Below are 22991 nucleotides of genomic sequence, written 5' to 3'. Positions count from 1 at the left end.
GCGGTGCCCTTGGGGGACACGGGAGAAATGCCGCAGCAACGAGGACGCGTCACAGAACGCCCCGTGTGTGAGTAACTGCGGGTACGTGGTGCTCTGCCTTCGTGCAGACATCTCCACGAAGGCAGTGGGAGTTGTAAAGGCATCACTAGGTCTTACGACTTTTTAAATAGGCTTAAATATGTGATGTCTTACAGGGCTTTCAAAGGCTGGAATGGAACTGAAATAGGTTCACCGTTATAATCGCCAGACGCTAAAAAAGACCAACAGTTAGGAAATGAAAAAATACAGATCGAAATCCATGCACAGAGAGGAAAAAGCGAGTTGTTTTCAAGCCATTAAGGCTGCTTCTGCAGCCACCCTTCAGTGTGAGCCCCCCGAGTGCAGGGCCCAGCCTCGCACCCAGCGCTGCGGGATGTCATCTCCAGGAAAAAAAAAGTATGGGGCCTTCGTATCAATGGACCTACTTGGCAAACCCACTCTTTATTTTGGCAAGTAGATTAAGCACATATGGGTGAGGAGAGAAAACTGCAAAACATTTCAGCCTGCACCGAGCACTCCCGTTGTTTCTGCAGTCAGCTCCCGAGAGCTTTCTGCTGGCTCAATAGCACGGGAGCCCCAGCTGTAAGGGGGGTGAAACCCCCAGCACACCACAACAAAGCTAACTGACCCCTTACGTCCAGCAGGACCAGTCTGAGACAACATAAAAAGCGGCTCGTGTTTTACTCGTCTTCGACAATAAACTCCTTTCGCTAGAGAAGTGCTATAAAAAAAAGCAATTCATCTCCTGTCAAGACTACGTTACCATTTAAAAAAATCCAGTCCGCTGTGTGATCCTGAAGTCCTTACAGCCCCCTGCTTTACTTAGGGCAAGCTTCGCAGCATTGCTCTCAGCTCAGGAGGCCCCACGGTTCTCAGCAAGCCACCATCCCTGCAGCACCCCCTGCGAGACCCACAGCAGCCAAACCAGCACCCCACACTCAGCCCAGCTGGCTCCGGGGTCCCTCATCCACCGTCCCAGTCCAACAGCCCATCAGCAGCCCACCCAAACCCGACACCCGTGGGGCCGGAGGGAAGGGTGAAGTTCAACTGTAAACCTGCTGTAAGTTGTAAATCCAACTGCGAATCCCCCCGTCCTGAAGGCTGCAGCTCTGGACTGATGCATACCCAAAGCAGCAGATCTGTGGCATACAATGAATACTTATTTCCTGGGTATCGTTTTCAATCATGCCCTGCAGATGAGGCTTATCATGGTTGTCTCTTGCTAAGAGCAGCCCACACAAAAAAGGGAACATGCAAGAGCTAAACTAAGTCCATGTCTCCTGTCCTTTTTTTTGTGGAAAGCGTTTGCCAGAAGTTCCAGTAGGAGAGGAGCTTCCAAGTTTAGATGTTTCTTCCTGAAGCAGTGTTACCTAAAACAGCTTATCATGATTTTCAGCCAAAACCTGGGTAACTTGGACGAAATAAAGAGGTGGGAGGATAAGATACTACAAGAGTAGCCTCAGTCACACACAAAGCCAGGAGGATGAAAGGTGAATTGCCAGAGTAACCAGCTATTAAATCACCTGGTACTCAGAGCAGCCCGATTAACTTCATGAAGGATGTTGCTCTTACATAAAAATGACAGGAATCACCTGACGTACGGAACCAAAAAGCACAAAACCTCCTGCCTCAGTGAACAGAGGCATCACCAAAGCTGCACAAAGGCTGAAGTTACCTCCAGTCTGTACCCACTGCTCCCCAGAAGTACAAGGAGAAGGGAACTTGCTCACCTTTTAAAGCTCTTACACAAGTATGGCAGAAGAACGCCACACGAGTGCGCAGCATTATTCCAATCATTCAGGCTCACATCTGAAAGGAAAAATTAACTGCCTCTTCCCATCTGCTGGCCAGGCTCCAAGATCTGAACTCAAGCTTCAGGCGAGCTCTTCTCCCACTACGTCCTGGAGATGCTGTACACCCTACAGGACTGACACTGGTTTGAGGCACAGAGGTCAACAAGGCAGAAGTAAAACCAACTATTAACAGTGAGTTGGAAAACAGACACGGTAGTGAGGGGGGAAAAAAAGGCAAAAACCATCCTGATTATACACAGGTATAGCTTTAATCATTCACAGAACTGCAGAAGTCTCAGGAACTGCAGAGCACACAGGAAAACAATTTCTAAAATGAAAGAGTTATGTCTTTGGTAGGCAAGCCAGTCTTCGTGCCCGAAAGTGTAAGCATCTGGAGTCACAGACATGATCACTTGCAGTGCAGACCCCTAGCTTTATTAGAGATTTGCTCTATTCAGATTCCTGAAAATGGTATTTGAAATATACACTTCATAGATAACAATTTCTTTCAAGCTAACAGCCTGGAAATACTTAAAAACTAGCATGTACTCACAGGAACAGAGATGTTGGTTTCTAAGTGACATTTTTCTCTTCTGTAAACTTCTCGCATTAAAAACTTCACCACGTCATTACTAACATTGAACATTTATTGTTTAAAAAAATAAACATGCACAAAGCCATCCCCTTTAAAACCAACACAAAGTAATCCAGAGACTTTACAGAAAAGCAATAGCCCTGTAAGGCAAGGATCCTTCTGACCCCTTCAGCAAAAGCGTATTTTCTAGGAGTCCATGCTCTGCTTACACCACGCAGCGTGCAAGTCTAGCCAAAGGCAGTCACATCACAGAGCACTTGCCTTTCAGTTTGTCTTTCTTTTTCTGCTGCTTGGATTTCTTTCCGTCCACTTGGAGACTGACAGTTCTCCTCTTCTCCAGATTCAAGAGCTCCTGGAAGAGCTCCTGCACGTTGTAGTTCATTTTGGCTGAGGTCTCCATGAAGGAGCACTTCCACTTGCTGGCCAGCGCCTCCCCCTCGCTAGCATCCAGCTCCCTCTGGGTCTCGTCGCTTTTGTTACCCACCAGCATTATGGGGATTGTTTGGGTGTCCCCTTTAATCTGACAGATCTGCTCGAAGATGGGCCGAAGATCCTCCAGGGACTGCCTGCTGGTGACGGAGTACACCAAGATGAAAGCGTGCCCTTTGGATATAGACAGCCTCTGCATAGCGGGGAACTGGTGGCTCCCCGTCGTGTCCGTGATCTGGAGGGTGCAGATGCTCTTATCGCAGCTGATCACCTGCCGGTACGTGTCCTCGATGGTGGGGATGTAGGTCTCCCGGAAGGTTCCCCTCACAAAACGGAGGACCAGGGAGCTTTTGCCCACCCCGGCGGCTCCGAACACGACCACCCTGTAATCGTTGCTTTGCTCGGGCATGGTTGCCGTGCCGCGACGCGGGCGAGGATTTTAACCGAAAACCCCCCAGGGTCTTCAGGCTTACGCAGCCCTCCACAGCGACGGCCTGCGGAGGAGGAAGGGGAAGGGAGCCGTGGGGAAAGAGAAGGAGAAGGAGAGCCATCAGCCTCCAGCACCCCCTCCCCGGGAAGGGCTCACCCCGGCCGGGCTCGCCTCGCCTCCCCAGCCCCAGCCCCAGCCCCAGCCCCGGGCTCGGACTCACCCGCAGCCGGCAGCTCCCTCCCGCAGCCCGGCGGGGCCGGGCCCCATGGCAGCGGCACCCAGCAGCCGGCTGCGAGCACCCCCGCCCGGGGCCGCCTCCTTCTCCTTCTCCTCCTCCTCCTCCTCCTCCTCCTCCTCCTCCTCCTGCCCCGGGTGCCCGCTGCGGGCTGCGGGCTCCCCGTCCCCTCCCGCGGGCTCCATCCACCCGCCCCCGCCGCGGCCCCTCACGCCGCCCCCTCAGCCCCGGGCCCGGAGCCGCCGAGAGCGGCGGGGAGCGCCCGGCGCCCCCGCGTGGAGCCGCCGCGGAGCAGCGCCCGCCACGGCCCCGGCCCCGGCCCCGGCCCTCAGCCTCCGGAGCCGGCTCGGCCCGTGCCCCGCCAACGCCTCACAGACCCCCGGAGCCCCCAGGGAGCCCCCAGGGAGCCCCCAGGCCGGGCAGGGCCCTGTGTCCCCTCACCCCCCCGCCATCCCCGGCCACCACCTGCGCTCGGGGAGGGCGGCACCAAGCCCACCACAGGACCCAGCCTCACCCGTTAGCCACTTAACAGGCGTGCCTTAATTGCTCAGCCCTGATTTCCTGAGGAAATGAATAAAATACGTGCCTGTTGTCCCCCCTAGGGAAGGTGGAGTGTTTGTAGCGCTCTGTGTTTTTCATCAGCTGTGAAATTGACTCATGAATGGGCGCTTCTCTGAGCGGCCCTGAGGTGCTGCCAGCTGTGAGGCGCGGGGCTGAGGGCTCAGCACCCCCTTAGTGCCTCCTGCGCGGCCCTCGAGCAGGGGAAGGCACCTTCGCAGGGCAGGCTGAAACGAAGCTTTTCCCAAAGCTGTACAAGCTGGGAACGTCCCAGCCCGGCCGCTGGGAGGCACGACCCTTCCCGGGGCCGCCTGAAGAAGTGCAGCTGCTCTCAGCTTGTGCGGCGTTTCCTACCGCGGCCATCGCAACCGGGTCTGACCGTGACCGAGGGGGGAGTGTTGTATTGCTTAGATAAGAATTCTTTTTTTTTTTTTTTCCCTTCTCCTCCAGAATGAGTCTTTCCAAACACAGCTCCCAGCCTGGACCGGGGCTTCCCATCTAGCAGCCTGCAAAAGGCCGCGGGTCCCGGGGAGGCCTTCAGGGAGTCATCGGCGCCGCACGGCCAAACCTTAGGGAAAGGAGGACGAGGACAGACAGTCCCCAGCCAGCGCCTCGGACAAGGCCGGGCCCTGGGAAAGCTGCAGGAGAGGGTGGGAACCGAGGAGGATGCCAACTTTAAAATGTGGCAGAGGGCACTGCTGGTACTGCGCTGCCAGAACACGTGGCAGGAAGCGTGCGGAGGGGACAAACGTCAGCCTGGATAGCGGGGATACCCGTGGGTAAGGGGTATCAGCACCCGGCTACTTTGTCTGCAGCTATTGTGCTGCCCCAGAGCGAGCCAGAAGCATTGCCTTTTGCAAAACTTCTCCCCTTTACGGCTGTTGTTGTTAAATTACAGCTGGCCAAACTCAGCAGCCGAAGGGGCCGGTGCAGCTGTGCGAGGGCCACCCCGTGCCGTGCTCCTCGGGAGAGGGCAGCCCGAAGCTCTCCCGACTGCTGCAGGGGCTGGCAGCTTTGCAGGGGGGAGGCAGCTTTGGGCTGTTCGGGTTGCAGGCACCGCTAAACCCGCCTGCCTCTTCCATGGGGAAACGGTGCTGGGTGGTATTTTTCGGGGTGGATCTGGCTGGGAGGACGCTAGCTGGGCTGCAGGGGACTTCAGTGTCCTCCAAACAGCTGGCACAGATGTTCCATGGCAAAGAGCGGATTTTCTTAACAGGTGTGAGCGGTGATTTGTACAATAAGAATGTGCTCTAAAGCATTAGGTCACTGGATCAGCCCACCCAAGCTATCCTACGGACTGCCGTTTGTTTCTCACAGAAGCTGCAAATGAAAACATGGTTAAAGTTGGTGCCCCTGGTGTTTCCCTCGATGCTGTGGGCCACAGGTGGCAGGGGCAACAGCTCTAAAAGGGGCAAATAAAGTGCTTCTGAAGGACTACAGGGACGTGATTCTCATCAGCTTCTATCTGCAGACCACCTGCCCTGGCCTCCCGTGCCCCCCAGCCACACACACGGCTGCGTGGCCCTTTGGTGGCACGTCTTGGACACCAAACGCTCCCCCTCTGCCCCAGCTCCCCGCACAGACTGGCAGCGACCGTCACTTTTGCAGGCTGAACTCACTGGTGGTACCTAAGAAATAATTGCTTATCCCAACGTACAGAGCTGAGGGCGTTTAATAAGCTGTGGTCTCAAAGCCGTGATTACATCCTGGTCACAGGAGGGTGATGCTGCTGCTTCCCACAGGTCTGTAAGCAGAGGAGTTAAATCTCTTCTGGGGCATTGATCACAGCTGCTCCCGGGGAGCTCGGAGCCAGGGAAGTGAAGGATTGCTCCTGGCGGGACGTTGCTGTGCCACATTTAGGCTAACAGATCCACAGCAGCCTGAAGCAGCTGCAGAAGCCAGGTAGAGGAGCTGAAGGCAGGCTGTGAACGCCTGGATTGGAGCCCTGACGGCGACTTACAGAGTCACGAACCGAATTCAATACTAAAGAAGACGAGATGCATGCGGCCTACGTGCTGATGTGAGCGGGGATCCGCACACACCTCACACAGGTGCCCTCCACGAGGGCGCAGGCTCCGTGCCACAAAACCAGAAAGCTGATCTCACCAAGTCGCCGGGGGTTTCTGCCTGTTCAGACGCTTTGTCCTTTTAAGTGACGGCCATCCGGCCGCTGGGAACGGCTTTGTAGAAAATACCATCGGAAAGGTTTTCGCCGTGCTGCTCACAGCCTGGGAGAAGCTGGCTGTGACAGACCCATATCGCTCCCGAGCATCTCAGCGCATGCTGGCACGCCGCTGACTGCCCCCATCTCAGCGGGAGGAGGGCTTGGCCCGGCGGAGGACGACCTTGGGAATGCAGCTGCAGGTGCCTGGCGCAGTAAAAGCTCTGTAAATCTCCTGCTGTGGCTGGAACAGGCGCTGGGGAGCAGCACGTCTACAGACGGTCTCAGACGAATCCTGGAACAGAGGGAGTGTGCCCCGCAAGGAGAAAATCTAGACAAAAGCGCCACTTTTTGGCCCTAACCCACGCTTGTTTTTCCAAACCGTTGCGTGGATTTCCAGGCTATCATTTCTTATCTCTCTGCTTCTTGGTGCATCGCTGACTCCATGCTGTCCTCCCACCTGTTTCGGATCCACTTCCACCCTTACCAAGCAGCCTGGTAATGCCTGACCCTGCCCTAGAGCAAAACAAAACCAAACAAACAAGGGTGGAAGGGGGCTTTGGAGCTATTTCGTCCTACCCTGGTGTTTGTGTCTAATCCAAAAAGCCCGGAGGATTTTTCTCAAGGAGCTTCCATGTTAACAAGAGGCCCTTTCAAGCAGTGCCGGTGACGCTGAGCTTCTCTGAAAGTTCTTGTCTGAAGTGAACAGTGGCAGGAGTAGTAATAACAACAGTAATAACGATGAAAAGAGGGGAATGAAGCAGATCTCTCTAACAGCACACTGATCAACATCGCTTCGTGCTTAATTCAAAGGGATGGAAATTATTCCTAGTCAACTTTTATTGCATTAGCGAATTATTAGTGCTGTCATCGCAGCCGCTGATCCACAGCTGCCTGCAGAGCTGGCGCTGCTCGGGCCGTTTTCTCCCGCTGTGAATTAGGCAGCTCAACAAACCTGGGCTCGGCTCGGCGGGGCAGCTACGAGGGGCTGCAGGCGGGGCAGCCACGCGAGGTTGCCTGGGTTTGCCTGTGAGCAAAAGCAAATGCCGGATCCGGGCATCTTCTGGGCGATGTACGGCACGTGCTGGCGGCTGTGTGCTGCCGTGCAGATGTTGCTGTGCGGGGACTTGCGGAGGTCAGCCCGGTTGCACCCGTAGCGATGCTCTGCAGGCTCTCGCTCCCCAGCCCTTTTCTCTTGGCGTTGGTAAGGCTCCTGCCACCCCCAAAACATCTCGGTTTTAAAATGCCGATGTAATCCTAAACGTCCCTGCCGCAGGGCGGCTGGCAGCCAGCTCGTCCGTGCCCGTTTCTGCCCTGCCGTCAAATGTTCCCCCTGCCAGGTCTGCCCTCCCCGGGCTGTGGCACGAAGGCTGATCCCTTAGCCGGCCACGCTCGCCGTGGGGCTGCTGACGCAGCCGGTGCTCGGTCCCGGGTCCTCCCCGTGTGTTCTGCTGGCAGGCAGAGGCCGTGCCCGGCGCGTGGCCCTCGGCTCCCGTCTGCCCGGGCAGGGAGAAGCGCTCACGGCCCGCCGAGCATCCGCTTTGCCCAAATCCTGTCATTAACGGGGATTTCCAGGGACGATTTCTAAAACCTCGTTCCTGGTGTTTATGAGGTATTTATTAGCCACAAGGAAATGCTAACTAGCAATTATTAGCTTACCCGCTCTCTTGGCTAGTCACTTTTGCTCAGAGGCAGCTATCCCAGTTTCAAACAACCTTTCCCAAGCGTGGCACGATGCCGGGCGGCTCGCCGCTCCCCGCCTGGTCCTGGCCTCTCCCGTGAGCGCCACGGGAAGGGAGCTGCGAGCCGCCCAGCGGGGACACAGCCAGAGCCTGGACATCACCAGGCTCACCAGGGGAAGGGGTGGGAAGGGGAGCCAGGGTGCGGCGCGGTGCCCCTGCCTCGGGAAGGGAAGGGCAGGCGGCCGGAGGAAGGATGTGGCCGCCAGGTGCTGGCTCCGTGCCCCGCTGCCGGTCAGGGTTTGCTGGGGCCGGAGCTGACGGCGACCAGATTTTCCGTTCGAAATGGAAAGCAGCTGCTTGCCAGAGCCCCTCGGGCGAGCAGAGCACGGAGAGCAGGGGCGAGGCGCCGTGCGCTGCTTTGCCTCCCCTGGTATCATCCGGGAGGATTCCGGGGGCTGGGAGATGGTGCGGGAGCATGGTGGGCACCCACGGAAGGGGTGGGTGGAGAGGGTCCCGTCCCTTCTCTGTGCTGACTTCGCCAGAGATCGCTTCTGGCGGCCGGGGACCTCCCGAGACTAGCCGTGCTGCACCAGGATGTGCTTGCCAGGGCTACCAAGCCCAGGCAGCGCTCCTCTTTTATCCACATTTGGGGCAGAAAATCCTCCTTTCCCACCCCCTAGCAAGCGCGGGGGGCCCCACCACACTTCATGGGTTTGCTTCAGAAGGGAGGGAGTCTGCAGGGCCTGCTCCTAGCAGAACCGGAGACAGGCAGACCTCGCTTTCTGTGCTGCTGCAGAGGAGGCTCTGCTGCCTCCCGCCGTTACAGCACCCGGTTTTTGGGCAGCACTGCCTGGGGTGCCGCTGGGGCATGCCCCAGGGGGCTGGGGCAGGTACAGAAGGCACGGCGGCGAGCACGGTGCCAGGCACCGGGGCTGCTCCATCCTCACCGTGCTCCATTTCCACTGCTTTGCCTCATGGGGGACAGACCTTGGGACATCATCTGAACGCCGATTTGGGTGTTGCTGATTCCTACGGAGGTACGAGACAATGGAGAAGGCAGAGAGGGGATTTTTCTCTGGAATTACAGAGATGAGTCTTAAAACCAGAAGGTGCGTGCCACCGGTGCTAGCTTATCAGAAGGGCTGTCCCTGCCCGGCAGAGCCGACCCCTGGGAGTGCGGCTCAGCCTGTGAAACACTCAGCAGAAAATGTTCCAGAGCGGCTTATCCATCGCTGAGCCACAACATCCATCTCACGAGTGAGCCTCGGCTGCACCCAGAGGAGTGCCCTTCCCCTGGGGAGCCCGAGAGGCTTTCAGCGCGGTGAAAGCAGGATGGAGAAACAGAAGAGAAGACGGGTGCCTGCTGCTGTTACAGTGGGTAAAACCATCCCTGACTCCAGACGAAGATGCAGCCAAAGGGTAGGGCAGCATTTGGACCGTCTCAGCCAGGGGCTGCTGCCCCACGCCCGCGGCACGGAGGGATGAGGCTCAGAGGAGCTGTGGGATGCTGTCACCCAGCAGCGCGTCATCTTCAGAGGGGACCATGAGGGCGTCCAGCACCCGGAGCCACTGTGCTGCTGCCCGGGGACATCCTGAGCACAGCACCAGCCCCCGCAGGCACCCAGCTCCCCCCGTGCTGCTTTACCTGGTGGGTGAGGAGGCAGCGAGGTGGGAAGCGTTTCTTTCTGGTGCTACAGGACGAGATGTGCTGCCGTGAGACGCCAGGATGCTCCAGCAGCTTCAGTGGGAGCCTGTTCCCTCTCCACGAGACAGGCCGGCCCAAAACAGCAGGGGAATGGCCAACAGCATCAGGAGATGCCGAGCCCCTGCCCACCACTCGTGGGAGGCTCAGCCTGCGGAGCTCTGGCACCTCTCACGTGTCAGAGGTGAGAGGCAGAAGGAGCCAGCAACTGCAGCCAGGGTAAAATCTCGTACCCCATTTAAAACTCTGGCTCTGAAGCCTGGAGCTTGTATCGATTTCCTATGACAGTCAGTCTCCGGCAGAGGGAAAACTCAAGAAGCCATCAGCTCCTGTAGAGTGCAATGTCGGGTGCTAAGCAGGAGCGCAGACCTGTGACGCACCACAGGGCGAGATCCTGCCCGAAATAGGGCTGTTGCTGCCTGTTGCTTGCTTTCCCCGATAAACGTGCGCAGACTTCGTCTCCTGTTTGGGAACGGCAGTGGCAGCCTCGGCAGGGTGAGGCCGGGCAGAAGGGAGCCGCCGTCCCCGCGCCGCGCACCTCCTCCCCTGCAGTGCCTTTGCTGCAGTGCTCCCCCCGGCAGCACGGCCAGCCCTTTATTTTCATCCCAGGAAAATTCCACACAAGAGGGATGCAGCAGAGATCCATACGGTAGGGGCATAAAACAAACCCCATGCAAGGGGGCTGCGCCGGGGGCGCTTCTCTTCGCAGCTCTAATCCCGCCGTCGCTGCGGGCGGGAGGGAAGGGCTTTCCCCTTCAAACAGCTCTCGCTTCCAAAGGCGAAACGCGGGCGCAGAAGGTGCAGAAGGTGCCATTTGGTTGCGCTGACCAAACCTCTAAGAGGCGACCGAGTGGCTTGGGTTGGGCTCCATCCCTGCGGCGATGCCCGGCCGCACCAGGAGGGGCTCGAGCTGGTGCCAGGCTGCGGGGACCTCACGGCACTGCTGGCACCCCCCTGTGCGAGGCTCTGGCACCAGCCCCGGGTGTTTGGGGTGTTTTTTCCTCACCTCAGTGCACTTCCCTCAATGCAAGCAGCAGCGGCGGGGCCGGGAGCTGTGAAGGCGGCGCGGTGCAACGGGGATTTGCTGCGCTGCTTCGCAGCGGGCAGCCCGTGCCCAGACCGACACGGGCCCGTTCCCGTAACCCCTCCTTTGAAGCTTTATTCGGCGTCCCGTGCTCGATCAGCGGCACCCGGCAGCGGGGAGCTTGGCAGCCCTGCCCGTTCCCCCCAGCCCCGGGCACCGGGGCCGGCAGCGGGCGGCCGAGGAGCTCCGCAGCCCCCGGAGCCCCGCAGGTGCCGGGCGGCCCCGCGGCTCCCAAAAAGTGCCCTGGGGAAAGGAGCAGGGAGCCCCCCGCTGCAGGGGGCTCCGGGCTGGTGGTTATGGGGCTGCACCCGCTGGCACCCGGCCTCCCCAGGCGCAAGGGGCGCCAGAACCTCTCCGGCCCGGGTTACAGGTGGAGGCGGTGGGCTTGGCGCCGCAGCAGCTGCTTGTACCCCGCTTACCTGCTGCAGGCTCAGGGTGGGAGGCAGCGGGGAGCTGCCGTGCCCACGCTGCCAGACGGTGCTGGAAAGGGACGGATTTTGCCCCGGGAGCCTTCCCCAGCAGGCGGCTGCGCCTTCGAATTCGGAGCAGGTGGAGGCGGACGCCCAACTCCTGAGGTCATGGAAGAGCCGAAGGAAAACCAAAGGGCTGCGCAGTGCCCACCCCACGCCTCGTGTCCTCTCCGGGGCTGCCAGCTCCGCGGCAGGACCCCAGCACAGCCTCCCGAGACAAGGGAGAAGCGGCGCTGCCGACAGTCCCGGAGCAAAGGGCTGAGGGACAAGCAGCCCTCGGTGCCGAAGCCCCGCGCTGCTGCACCGCAAAGGGTTTGAAGAGAGATGAGAGGGAAAAGTGTCAGTGCGAGCTCTGCTCAGCACCGAGCTGCGGGGCCCGCGGCTGCCAGCCGGCTGCTGCCTGTGCCGAGAGCCAAAAGCAGGCAGCCAAGGTCCCAGCAGAAGGGCCCCGGTTGCTCAGTCGGTGAGCCAGGCCAATGACAAGTCCACAATATGGTATATTTTATTTAAATTAACAAATCTACACGTTTTTCCAGGTTGCTTAAAAGCATTCTGTAAAAAGTGAACTCAACCTAAACAAAAAAAAAGAATATATTTTAATAAGACCCAGGGACTATTTCCGAGACAGATGAGTAGGGCTTAGGAATTAAGAAATAAAAAAAGTACACACACGCGCGCGCACGCTCACACATACACACACCCCGTAAACAAATTGTTAGTGTTTGACACAAAATTTGGTTTTAAAGCTGCAATGCCCCGTTTGTAAAGAGCCTTTACAAAATGCAATGCTATCCTAAGCTGTAAAAGAAACCATGGACACATCTATGGGAACAACATAAATATCACGTAAGAACCCAACCTAAAAAGAACGTTAACGTTGCAAAGTCGAGCACTCAGCCAGGGGAATGACGGAGTTATGATTGCGAGCATTTGTCTAACCCACTTTGCAACAGGACAACTGCTGCTGTACATCGTGCCTGCTCTCCCCAGCACTCGTTCCTGTAGGTAGATGGCATACGGGTTGCACGTCACCATCCGTGCTGAAGGTGTGGTCCCAGGAGTTACTACTTACGCTACAGCGAGCACGCCCCCTTCTTTTTTTCATTTCCTTTAACCATTTCCTTTGAGTACAGGGGCATCAGCATCCCACTTCACAAAAATATAAACTTACCCCAAATGGTTGGTGTTCCAGTTCAAGTATCCCAAACCGTCCAAAGCTCCTTCTTCAAGGAGCATTTAGCACTTTTTCTGTGCTACGGCGATCTCACACGTTCAGACATAGCAGCACGAGGGACTTCACGTGGCGTGTGGCATTCGGTGCCCCTCATCGCTCCCGTTAACAAAGCCAGGGAAACCCTTCTGCGGACGGGGTCTGCCGGGCACGCTGTGCTGAGCCCCGTTTGATGGTGCACAGCCTGGGGCTCCCACCAGCTGAGGGGCTGTAAAATTGTCTGTGCTATCCTCTCCTTCAGAGCAGCAGCTCCAATAAACGGCACATTAATGCCACTTCAGAGTGCCGTTCTTACTGGGGCCGCAGCAGGGCAGCACCTCCTGGCACAATGCGTTTGGTGCAGTGGTCCCGGTGGGAAATGCAACCGAGAGCAGCAGTAGATTACCTTGTGGGGACAGAAGTCGGGTGGGGAGGTTGGGCTGCATGTTACTAGGGGTTATCAGACGTGCTAGTGCCAGGTACCAAGGCCAGCTGTGTCCTCAAGTTCTCTCCCAGGCCTTACAACAAGGTGGGTCCTGAGTAGCACCGACCCTTCTGGCTGTGTCCAAGCCACCAACACGGCTCGTAACTTGCCCCCAGCACAGCCCAGTTTAAGCCTCCACCCCATGCGAGTTCGCACTCCCCTGGCACTGGTAGCCGTCTGAGTCAGACCAGCAGCCACAGCACGGGGTGAGCGTCCTCGTCTGAAAAGCAGACGTCTGCATGAGTGTGCGCCACGTGGATTTCCCCTGGGAAGGGCCCATCTCCTGCCCACCCTGGGGCCCTGCTCTTCTGCCCCTGGCATGTAAGCAGCAGAAAAATGAAGGAGATGTATCAAAAAGGCAAGACAGAGGAAGACTAGAGCGAGGGGAGCCAAATGGGGCTGAGAACAGGCAGGAGCTGGCTGTGAGATCAGTACCTCTGGGCACTGGGACAGGAGCACACACACCTCCTGCAATCCAGTTTTTACATTCCCCTGTATTTAACAAACAGCTGTGAAGCCTACCGAAAAAGCGTGTAGCTGCTTCTTTTACTACTTACATCTTAAATACGACAAACAGTCTACCCCCTTCCCCAGCTCTATTTCATTCAAGTGACAGGTTTGCTGTGGGGCTACAGAGCTATACCAAAGACCTCAAACACTGTTTGATGCAATTATAGATGAGTGAATTAAATGCTTTCAAAATGAAGCCTTAGTTCTGCTCCGTCCCCCCCATCCTCATGTGCAGGCACACACACACAGCCCAGCAAAAATGGCCCAAGGCCAGGTCTGCCACTTGTACCGCCTGAATGTGCGACTTTGCAACATTAATGCTTTTCTAGTAGATTTTTACGTGCTCAAGTGTAACACAATATACATATCCCTCCCCCCAGAAATAACTACAACATATTAAAGAGTTTACAAATGTTATGCTCGGCGTCACTGCTCTGTGAAAATACACTAGATGCTGGGTGCCCAGAAAGCAAGTTACGTCGGACACATCTCCTGCAGGAGGGCGTTGTGTCGTCCTGTGTACTCCACTTTGTCTCGCGTCTCAGCCGCCGGGATCTCGGCCTTACTCCTGAGCCTCCTTGCGAGCCAGCTTGTAAACCTCTGTGGGGCCGTCCACGTGGGTGATGGTGGTGGTGAGCTGGAGCTCCTCGCCGCTGCCCACTCCCAGGTCACCTGGGAAACAATAACGCCATCAGACTGCCCTCACGATACAGTACTGTGCAATTAAAAGGCAAAAAGATCTGTTTTGTTCAGCCCAGGCTCTCAGGAGCTACCTGAACTATGTTCCATGCAGTTTCTATGAATGCTTTTATTTGAAGTCATTTAGATGTGAACATATTGTCAGATGAAGATTTCCGTGCTACTGGAGGCCACCGGAAGGAAACCAACAGCACTGCCATTCTCCCCTTGCCCCAGTTCCAATCCTTTTCCCACCCTTATGTTTGAGCTATGCAGTCACGACTGGGCAATACCAAAAAATTACAAAAAACAAGCTAAAACGTTTCAGACAGCCGTGGCTGAATATTCAAACCCGTCTAGCCTAGTCAATAATTAAAATGTCTGCTGGAACAAGTGCTTTGAAGAACAAACCCTCGTTTGCATAACATTTCAGTGTGCTGCATGTGCACTTTGGCAAAAAAGATACACAGAAATACCCCCCACTTTATGTTGCTGCCTTCCTGTGGTAACCTTCACACGTAGATGACTTGGAGCCATTTACCGTTTGACTGATCTTCCCCATAATTCTTGTGTGACGGCGCGTACAGGAACATGAGTGCGAAGACGTAGAGGTTCCACATCCCGTAGATGCCGGTGAAGAAGGCGCTGTTCACCTGGATCGTGATGTCCCCCCACTTCCAGTGGCCTTCCGTCACCTGCCCGAGAGAAAGCGGACGGTCAGTGAGGCCAGAGTCACACACAGATGTGACCCCTGCGGCTCTGCTTGGAACAAATCCACGAGAAAAGCCTCGGTTCCCCAGGAGGAACACAACGCATGTACAACAGCATCAGTCACCCCGTCAGGGAAGCACTCTTTTCTTCAGCATGCAGGAAAAAATGGTACTTACAGTGACTGCACCAGGATTCCTGTAACTTTGATCTATCATTTTTAACCGTGGCACAGTCTTTCACATTCTGCAATAGACGGCTGTCAAAGCTGGCGTGTTCAGCAACGGCTGTCACACGAAGGGCAGTACCTCAGAGACAACTACTTACATCTGAAAACATCAGACTTCTATAAATAGGCCTCCTATACAAGGGAAAGCAGCACGAATAATGTGAAAAGTGAATGTGCTGAATGCCTTCTTGCTGCTTCTGCCTTACGAGAGAGGCCCAGGCTGACTGCATCAGCCTTCGACATAGAGATCTGTCAAGATTTACCAAAATATCATCAATATTAATACGACTTGAAGACACACACACTGTTCACAGTGTGCCTTTCCATTAAAGGGAGAGACACAAGGCAGCAGCATGCCTTTTCCTGATAGGAAGAGCTTTCCCGTGAAAACACCAGGACGTTCTGCTCTGAAGAGGAGCCACGGCAGCACAACCTTGCCTTCAGGGGAAGGCAAAAGCTTAGCTTGAAAAGAGTAGCTGGACAAGATCGTTTGTGTTACGCCCATTCGCAGTGACAGCTACAGTCATTAATACTCAGTGATTAATTGAATTGCCAAGTGGCATTTCTCATACCATTGCTTCAGCCTAACAGATTTTTAAGAGCAAAATCATCTGCTGCTGTGTTTTCCATTGGGACCCACCACATACCCCAAAGCATAAGTGATGCAGGGAGTGAGACCCTGCAGATATAGTTCTGTAATGCAGGATTTGCAAGGCTGTACAACCGTTCTCCTGAAACTACACGCTGCTTATGCTTAGGAACTGCCATAAGACAGCATCTGTTTCAAAGATGTCACTTAACAGTAGACTGTTACTTGAAGTAAACCATCAAAGTATATTTAAACAGCTGTATAAGCTCATGCGTACAGAGAGACTGCACCATAGCTCGGAATAAATAGGTATATATCCTGCGAGAAACAACAGGGTTGCAAAGTCAAAACCAGGGCAGACTGAATTCTGGTATTTCTTTGTGGGCATAAAAGCCACCAGATTCTTTTAATGTGAACAGAACATTTTTGCTCTTGCTGAGTTCTCAGAAATGACTAAACTGTTTTGGCTGATATTTCAAAAAACACAGACCCTGTGAGCCAAAGGCCTTTGTGGAAGTTTCAGTGTTTCAAATACATGAAAACAACTTCTTAAAAAGCAACTTATTATCAAATCTACCTATAAGACACAGGCCTGGTCTCTCTGAGCTGCAGGTAGCCCAACCTTCCTAGCACGGGGGGAATTTACGGCTGATGTTTTCAAACGCAGCTGAATTTCGTCACGCTCACCTGGCTCACGATGAAGAAGATGACTGTCATTGCTGCACAAGCCAGGGTGATGAGCATCAGGAACTTGAACCTAAAAATCAGCCCCTGTTTAGAGAGAAATGTCACTGGTCACATTAACAGAATCCACAAAAACCCATTTTTGTTTTTAGCATGTACAAGACACGAGTATAAAAAAAAAAAAAAAGAAAAAGGAAAAAAAGGGTCCAACCCACGAAACCCCAAACCAAAACAACCTCCACCCACTCCTTCGTGCTGCATTCATGACAGCCAATATTCTCCGTTCCCCACACACGTCTGCATTCCTCCCCGATGCTCCGAGCAGGGTGTGCGTGTCTGGACAGCTCTTGCTTTCCATTACAGCTGCTTTTGTGACTGATTTACGAAGAGTTAATGTGAGAGGGGAGGCAGGTCAGTCTGAGCTATGGGTTTCATCCAAGGGACAGCCTACCTGATAGCTCACAGCTTTTGTTAAACAAACATCTGTGGAGAGATTTCGGGTTTTAGCAAGACAACGGGACACTTGTACGGTGATAGCAGGGGTCTGTATGGGCTAATCCCCACCTCCAGAGTCCCTCTGGCAGGGAACTGCAGCAATTCTGAACGCTTGTCAAAATTACTTTGTGCACTACAAAAGAATGTAAATTATAAGAAACTTTATGGCTCAAGATCTCTTGGCTGGGAATCCTACCATGTACTGTATTTGCTCTTGATAGTTTTAAGTTTTTACTTAAAAATTGTTTTGGTTTTGTTTTTTTCTTCCTTTTTTTTTTTTAAAAACCATTTGGGGAATTTTGATGGAAACGTCTGTGTGTGCGTCATTACTGGGCTCCACAGTGACAACAAATGACCATTAGTTTAACTCTTCCAGACCAGATTCGTGCTTGCCAGATGGTTGCAGTTACAGCACGGCTGCAACAGCTCTACAGCACAAGCTAACATCCCGTGCCTCTTGCTAAAGGGAAAGATGGAAAAAAAAAAAAAAGCTGAATATCTTGTGCAAATTCTCTCAAGTCTGATCTTCTATTTTTCATGTGCACCCCTGATGGGTGATAACCAGCCTGTTGAAACCACAAGTGACCATCGTTATACACAACAATGCTGGTTATAAATATTTACACAACCACGAAAACAAGAGGCTCTCCCGGCTCAAGCAGCGAAAGAGAACTCCTCATGTTCTGCAGCAGCTAAAGACAGCTAGGGCAGAAACAGCATACAAAATTACAGGCTAAAAAAGGGGAAAATGAGCTGAGCACGTTGGGTTTTGACCTTTGTGTGACAGTTTCTCTCCTGCGATTTGGTTAGGACTACCCCATAAATCTGAATTTGTGCCGTGGAAAAACTAGGTGGTTTTGGTAATACTTGCCATTAAACACAATCATTAATATTAGAGAAGGAGAAACTGAGGTACAGGGAGCACTTTCTCCCCGTAGTAATTTAAATGGCAGTCTGGGCAATTTTATTCTATCCCCCAACACACATCAGTAAACCTGGAGATGACAACCACTCAAAAAAAAAAAAAAGGCAAAAAGAGAGCTGGCTTACACACCCTCCCGAGGGATTAAAATGTTGTATCGGGACCAAAGACCCAAATAAAGAAAAAAACGTAACAGCAGTTGAAAGGAACAAAAAGGCAGCTGGGGGACTTGAGAGCAGCTGATGAGGATCAGGCCTTCCAGTTCGGGCCTGTATTGACAGCGAAGGTTTCAGTGTAATCCTTAAGGGTGAAAATGCATTTTGAAAATAAAGACAGTACAACAAGGAGTGCCTACCTCATAATGAAGACAGCGAACCTTGCTCATTGCCGGCAGGCTTGACTGCTTTCCACTGATGTTTCTGAAAACTTGGAAGACCATAAAACACAGGAAGAGAAAATAAAGGCACAAGCAAATTCCTGCAACTATAATAAAGGCCATCTGAGCAGTGTAAGTTAAAAGAAAGTGACATGAAGTAATAGAAAACATCATTCAGGTGATTCACTTCTTCTAATACGATCAGGAAGGTCATTAGTAACCTCCCTGTGGGATGGCCATGATGGCACCCTTGACCTAGATCCCCCGTGTTGCCTCCCAGACCTCGACGTCCCGGAGCACAGCACCGGTGCTGGAGGTACCTGGCACTAAACCTACCACGACCACCTCTTCCAGTCACCGCCAGGGTCCCCTACAATGTCCGAGCCCCACCACACAGCCTGGCCAGGAGAAGGAAGGTCTCCCACAGCCCACGGATATCAGGCAGGAGCACCCGCAGGACGGGACCATCTCCCTCAGCTACCGACACCGAGCGCGCGGGCCTGCCTGAGCCCGGACAAGGATACAGCCAGCTCCGTGCCGACCTCAGTGGTCCAGATGCTGTAGAAGGGGTTTTTCAGCTGCACTCCCCTGCAAAGAGGAGAAAAAACAGAGCTGCGACACAGGCCACGAGGCTGACAGAGAGCCCCATGCTGCTTTCCCTTGTGGGCGAGGAGGACACGAGGTGGACACGTGTCTTCCTGGCCCTCCGGAACAAGATGTGCTGCTGTGAAGTGCCTGAAGGCCTCAGCATCTTCACTGGGAGCCTGCTCCCTTCCTCACGAGGCAGGCCTGCGCATCCAGCCCCAAGGATCGAAGCCCTCGCTCCCCGAGGCACCTCGAGCCCCGTGCTCAGAGGTCCCAGCCTCAGCCCGCCGCTCGGGGGAGGCCTGCCCGGTGCCCACCAGCTCAGGGCAGCGCGGAACCCACCTCTCGCACATGTCGAAGATGAAGAGGCAGAAGGAGCCGACAGCTATGGGTCCAACCTGCTTCCAGTACCCCGAGAGGCGGTTCCGTTCGTTCTGGTCCTAATCGAAGGGTCAGGAGGTGGGGAGGAGGAGGAGAGATGAGGAAGAGCAAGTTAGCCAGCAGTCCTCTCACCAGGAACGAGACCCACAGCACTGTTTCCAAATCCCGACAAGTGCGGAAAAGGGAGCTGTCAGTTACTGCTGCGAGGGCCAGGGGGGCATGGAAACCACCTTCCTTTCTGTCACACCCACCATCATGTGCTCTCCACAGAAGATGATCCAAAATGACAGGAGCATGGCATAGAAAATGCCTTGTCGAATGTCTCCGAAGAGCAGCATCCACGTCCAGTCAAAGCCGATGGAAAACCACTCCACTGGGATGTTAATGAACGTCATGGAAATTCCCAGAGCAAAGATCACCCTGGAGAGGGAGAAACACTATCTCTGTCTCTTTCCAGTTTGCAGGGAGAAAACACAGAGCCACAGCAGCCAGAGGTGTGCCCAGTGGGTGACGAGAAAACGCGGCACTGCTCAGGCAGGGGCAGCAGATTGTCACCAGGGCCAGGAGGTGGCACCTCCTGCCAGCAAACCCCCTGGCACTAAGCTCCTCCAAGCAGCCACGGGTAAACGCAACATCTTCTCTGGGAGGTTAGCGGGGAAGCAGAGAGACGCTATTGAGGTTTCTGGGTGCCCCTGGGTAGAGGGAATGGATAGGAGAGGGAGAAGAGACGAATCCTGTCCCCAAAACACATGCCCTGCCTGGGAGCAGCCCACCTCGGCCAGGGTCACCTCACCCAGGCACCCGCGCCCCGACTCACTTCTCCAGCAGGACGGGAGCGCGCGTCATCAGCGTGATCCGCCTCCAGTACCAGATCATGATGATCAGAATGCTGGGGGTGAGGAAGGTTTTCATGGCAAACCACACTTTTGTAAAGCCTCCGTTTTGATGGATACCCTAGGGAGAAACAAGGTGGAACGTGACAGCTGTACAGGTTTTTAACATCGTTACCTCTGTGCCTGTGCTTAGAGGGGCTGGCAGGAGAGGCACACACGTTGCAGCGTTTGACATGTAAGCAGATGTAGACTCAACCGCTCTTTGAAAGACGCGGTCTGGCCAACACAGGGAAGGGAGCAGCTGCCTACACAGCACCCAGGCCATCTGAGCAGGCTTCAAAAGTCCCGTTGGAAACAAATGCCAAAACCCGCAGCTTCCATCGCGAGGTGGGAAGCGGTCTGAGGGAGCGGCACTTCTGACACAGCGTGGAAAAAACTGACAGCACTGCTCAGACAAGTAACAAGATACTCATGGAGCTAAGTCACCGCTGGTGGGCAAAGCAGTGACCAAATTAATGCATTTCTCCAGACACATGCCCTCCCACCGCCGTCTGCAGCCACCACAGCCTGCTGGCTGACCGCTGCTGAAAGGGACAGCGGGAGGAGGTTTTCCAGCCGGCAGCACCCGTGGCCACCACGTCTCATGGGAGGGCAGGAGCAAGGACAGCCGACTGCCATCTCAAGCATCTGCTCGGCGACAGCCAGCCCTGAGAGAGACCCGGTCCCCTCCGAGCCCTGCTGCTCTGTGCCTCTCATTTCCCCGTGCTCTCGTCCGTGACAGGCAGACAGGTCCCTGCACCATCCCACGGAGGGACGGATCCCTCGCGAGGGAGGGAAGTTGGGGTGCAGTGCACGTTTTCAGGCAGAAGCTACCCAGGAAGAAGAGCAGGACTTTTGCTGCGGATCGAGGAGGAGAACCAGATGGGCTGCAGGTGCCCCGGCTGGCTGCGGCACCGCGGGGCGCAGTCCCTCTGAAGAGGGGCAGCCAGGCAGACACTCACCACGAGGCGGATGTCCTTGATTTCCCCAATGCCCACATTAATGCCTTTCCTCTCGTTCACGGGCAGACGGATGTTGATGAGGTAGTACTTGTGAGCCACGCTGCCGATCTCCATGAAGGGAAGGAAGTCGCAGTCGTAGTGACGGCCTTCGGACTCCAGGGTCTAGCAAAAGGGCACGAAGTGGCAAGACTGTGGTCAGCCACGTCCTGCATGGTGCGCGGCTGCACAGGCCCTAACGCTGAACTTGCCTAAGAGCATTATTGGCACTGAGAGACCACCTGCTCATCCCCACCTTCTCTGAAGGCCTGGGGAGAATCTGTGCAAGTCTGGAGACTCACCAGTGGGTTGGGGACCTTTTTCCTGAAGTTTCTGATTGTTTTGGGTCAAGGTACTCAGTTCTCATTGCTAGCTGTGCTTGTCGCTTGTAAGATTGCAGCTTGAGGCGTTAAGAAGTCATTTTAAGAAACTCCCACCCCACCTCTCCCAGTTCTGCGAGTGCTGCAGTGTCCCCAATGGGCTATTTCCTTGCTACTCCTGAAGAACGAGGCTTTGTCCATCACAGAAGCACAAGATGGAAAGCTCCAAGTTCTCCGGAATGGTTTTGGGTAAACAAATGCCAAAGCCTTCAAGTTTCAGCCAGGCCACAACGTTAGAGGCCACAACAATTCTGCCTGCACCTGGACCTGTGCACTGACCTCCCACTTTTTCTTCCTTACCACCTGGCTTCACCCCTTCTCTTGTGCCACAAATAGAACTAAGCTGCATGGGGAGCTCATTAGATTTTCAAAGATTTTGAGCCAAGAGAAAGGTGACAAGTCTGCAAGATACAACTGAACAATTCTATGAAGCACCACAAAGGAAAGGAAAAGAACAACTCCCACCCCCCTCCCACCCCAGCATCATAACACCTTACTTTTGGAGAGCCAAAGGTGCATTTCAGCTTCCTGATCTCTATCGCATGTGCTATTTCTTCCCATTCATCAAACATGTTATCGCGATACGCTAATGACACATCCAGGGTAATTTCTGCGTTTTCTTCTGCAAGAGGAAGGAAACATGGAGCTCGTTAGACACAGATGGTACAGAAAGGGAGGAGAGCCTCTGTATACAGAAAGGACCTATGAGAGGCACACAGTTACGGAGACGAATGGAAATTTTTGCATTCTGAATGTTTCAAATTACATTTTTCAAAACAATTCTCTCCCCTCTGGTAGAGAAGAAAGAACCTAATTCTTCCTGGTCACGGAGGTCTGATGTCTTGCTAACATACCATGGTGTGCTGCTGTACTATGGTCGGGGGTGAAGAGCATTACTTATTCATATAGCATTAGAAACAATAATTCATATAAATCTGGAGCAGAGACAGTTGCAGAGACAGACGGTCGACCAAAAAGCAGTGCAGCAGACTTCACTGTGGGCTGGCAGAGGAGCAAGCAGACACGCCGTTACCCAGACTTTCTGCAGGTACCGCAAGGGTACGCAATAGGTCCTTCTGCTTCGGGAAGCAACGACATTGCATCGCAGGATTTACCTTATATTGACATTGAAAGAGCTTTGATTTACAGAAAACCACACACACACACACAAAAAAGAACTATACGACAGTATATGCTGCATATGGTCAGATGTCTAAAGAAGATCTATGCACCTAGTGGGACACTTTGTTCGTTCAGACAGGGTCACGTTCGTCGTCTATCAATGTAACCTCAGGGTTCTTCTGGCTCATCATCCATAAGCATTGAGGCCCAACACCCTGAATAAAGAGGTCTAGAATAATCCCCTTAACACAGGGGTTTTCTAGCAGAGAGATTTTAAATGGAAGAAACAAAAAGGATCACAGAGATCCCTGAGTGAGGTGGGGAGGGGGGCACAGTGACACTACTGGAGGGTCAAAAATGCCTCATCAAAAGCACAGATTGCTGCAGAACTGCCCAGAACTGCTCCTAAAACACAAACCACTGTTCCCAGAGTGATAGGAAAACAGTACCCAATTCCTTTTAAAAATAAAAAAAAAAATGAAAAATTGAAGGTGGCCCTGCTGGAAAAAGGAAAGACCTGATAAACAACTCCACATGAAGGAATTGAAGTCTCCTATACGTATTGTTTAACCTAGGCAATTCTACACCGG

At 54.1% G+C, this 22991-nt stretch overlaps 2 protein-coding genes across 5 annotated transcripts in view; both read right to left on the bottom strand.

Moving 5' to 3' along the window:
• Window positions 1-2082: 2082 nt before the first annotated feature.
• DIRAS3 (DIRAS family GTPase 3) lies at window positions 2083-4166 on the bottom strand. Of its 4 annotated transcripts, none has more exons than XM_080603535.1 (2): window positions 3507-3644; window positions 2083-3350 (listed from the first exon to the last, which is right to left on the bottom strand). In XM_080603535.1, the coding sequence occupies exon 2, from the start codon at window positions 3263-3265 to the stop codon at window positions 2669-2671; it is 597 nt and encodes a 198-aa protein (XP_080459661.1). In that variant the 5' UTR covers window positions 3266-3350; window positions 3507-3644; the 3' UTR covers window positions 2083-2668. The 4 variants fall into 4 exon arrangements, with proteins under 4 accessions (XP_080459661.1, XP_080459662.1, XP_080459664.1 ...); XM_080603536.1 differs by lacking the exon at window positions 3507-3644 and adding an exon at window positions 4036-4166 and having other exon boundaries at window positions 2462-3350; XM_080603538.1 differs by lacking the exon at window positions 3507-3644 and adding an exon at window positions 4108-4123 and having other exon boundaries at window positions 2462-3350.
• A 7496-nt stretch (window positions 4167-11662) lies between these two features.
• The window catches only part of WLS (Wnt ligand secretion mediator), a 32102-nt gene continuing 20773 nt past the window's right edge, over window positions 11663-22991 (bottom strand). The window contains exons 3-12 of the mRNA XM_080603534.1: window positions 21777-21901; window positions 20864-21025; window positions 19847-19983; window positions 19281-19449; window positions 18991-19088; window positions 18588-18651; window positions 18043-18186; window positions 16274-16357; window positions 14602-14755; window positions 11663-14054 (exon numbers count right to left, since the gene is read on the bottom strand). Coding sequence (XP_080459660.1) covers window positions 13945-14054; window positions 14602-14755; window positions 16274-16357; window positions 18043-18186; window positions 18588-18651; window positions 18991-19088; window positions 19281-19449; window positions 19847-19983; window positions 20864-21025; window positions 21777-21901 — 1247 coding nt within the window. The 3' untranslated portion in view covers window positions 11663-13944. The remainder of the gene's footprint in view (window positions 14055-14601; window positions 14756-16273; window positions 16358-18042; window positions 18187-18587; window positions 18652-18990; window positions 19089-19280; window positions 19450-19846; window positions 19984-20863; window positions 21026-21776; window positions 21902-22991) is intronic.

Source organism: Anser brachyrhynchus (assembly GCF_964034855.1).
Source record: "Anser brachyrhynchus genome assembly, chromosome: 8".
In the NCBI taxonomy this organism is placed as follows: domain Eukaryota; kingdom Metazoa; phylum Chordata; class Aves; order Anseriformes; family Anatidae; genus Anser; species Anser brachyrhynchus.
Note: the sequence above shows the minus strand (reverse complement) of the source record. Positions and strands in the feature narration are given on the sequence as shown.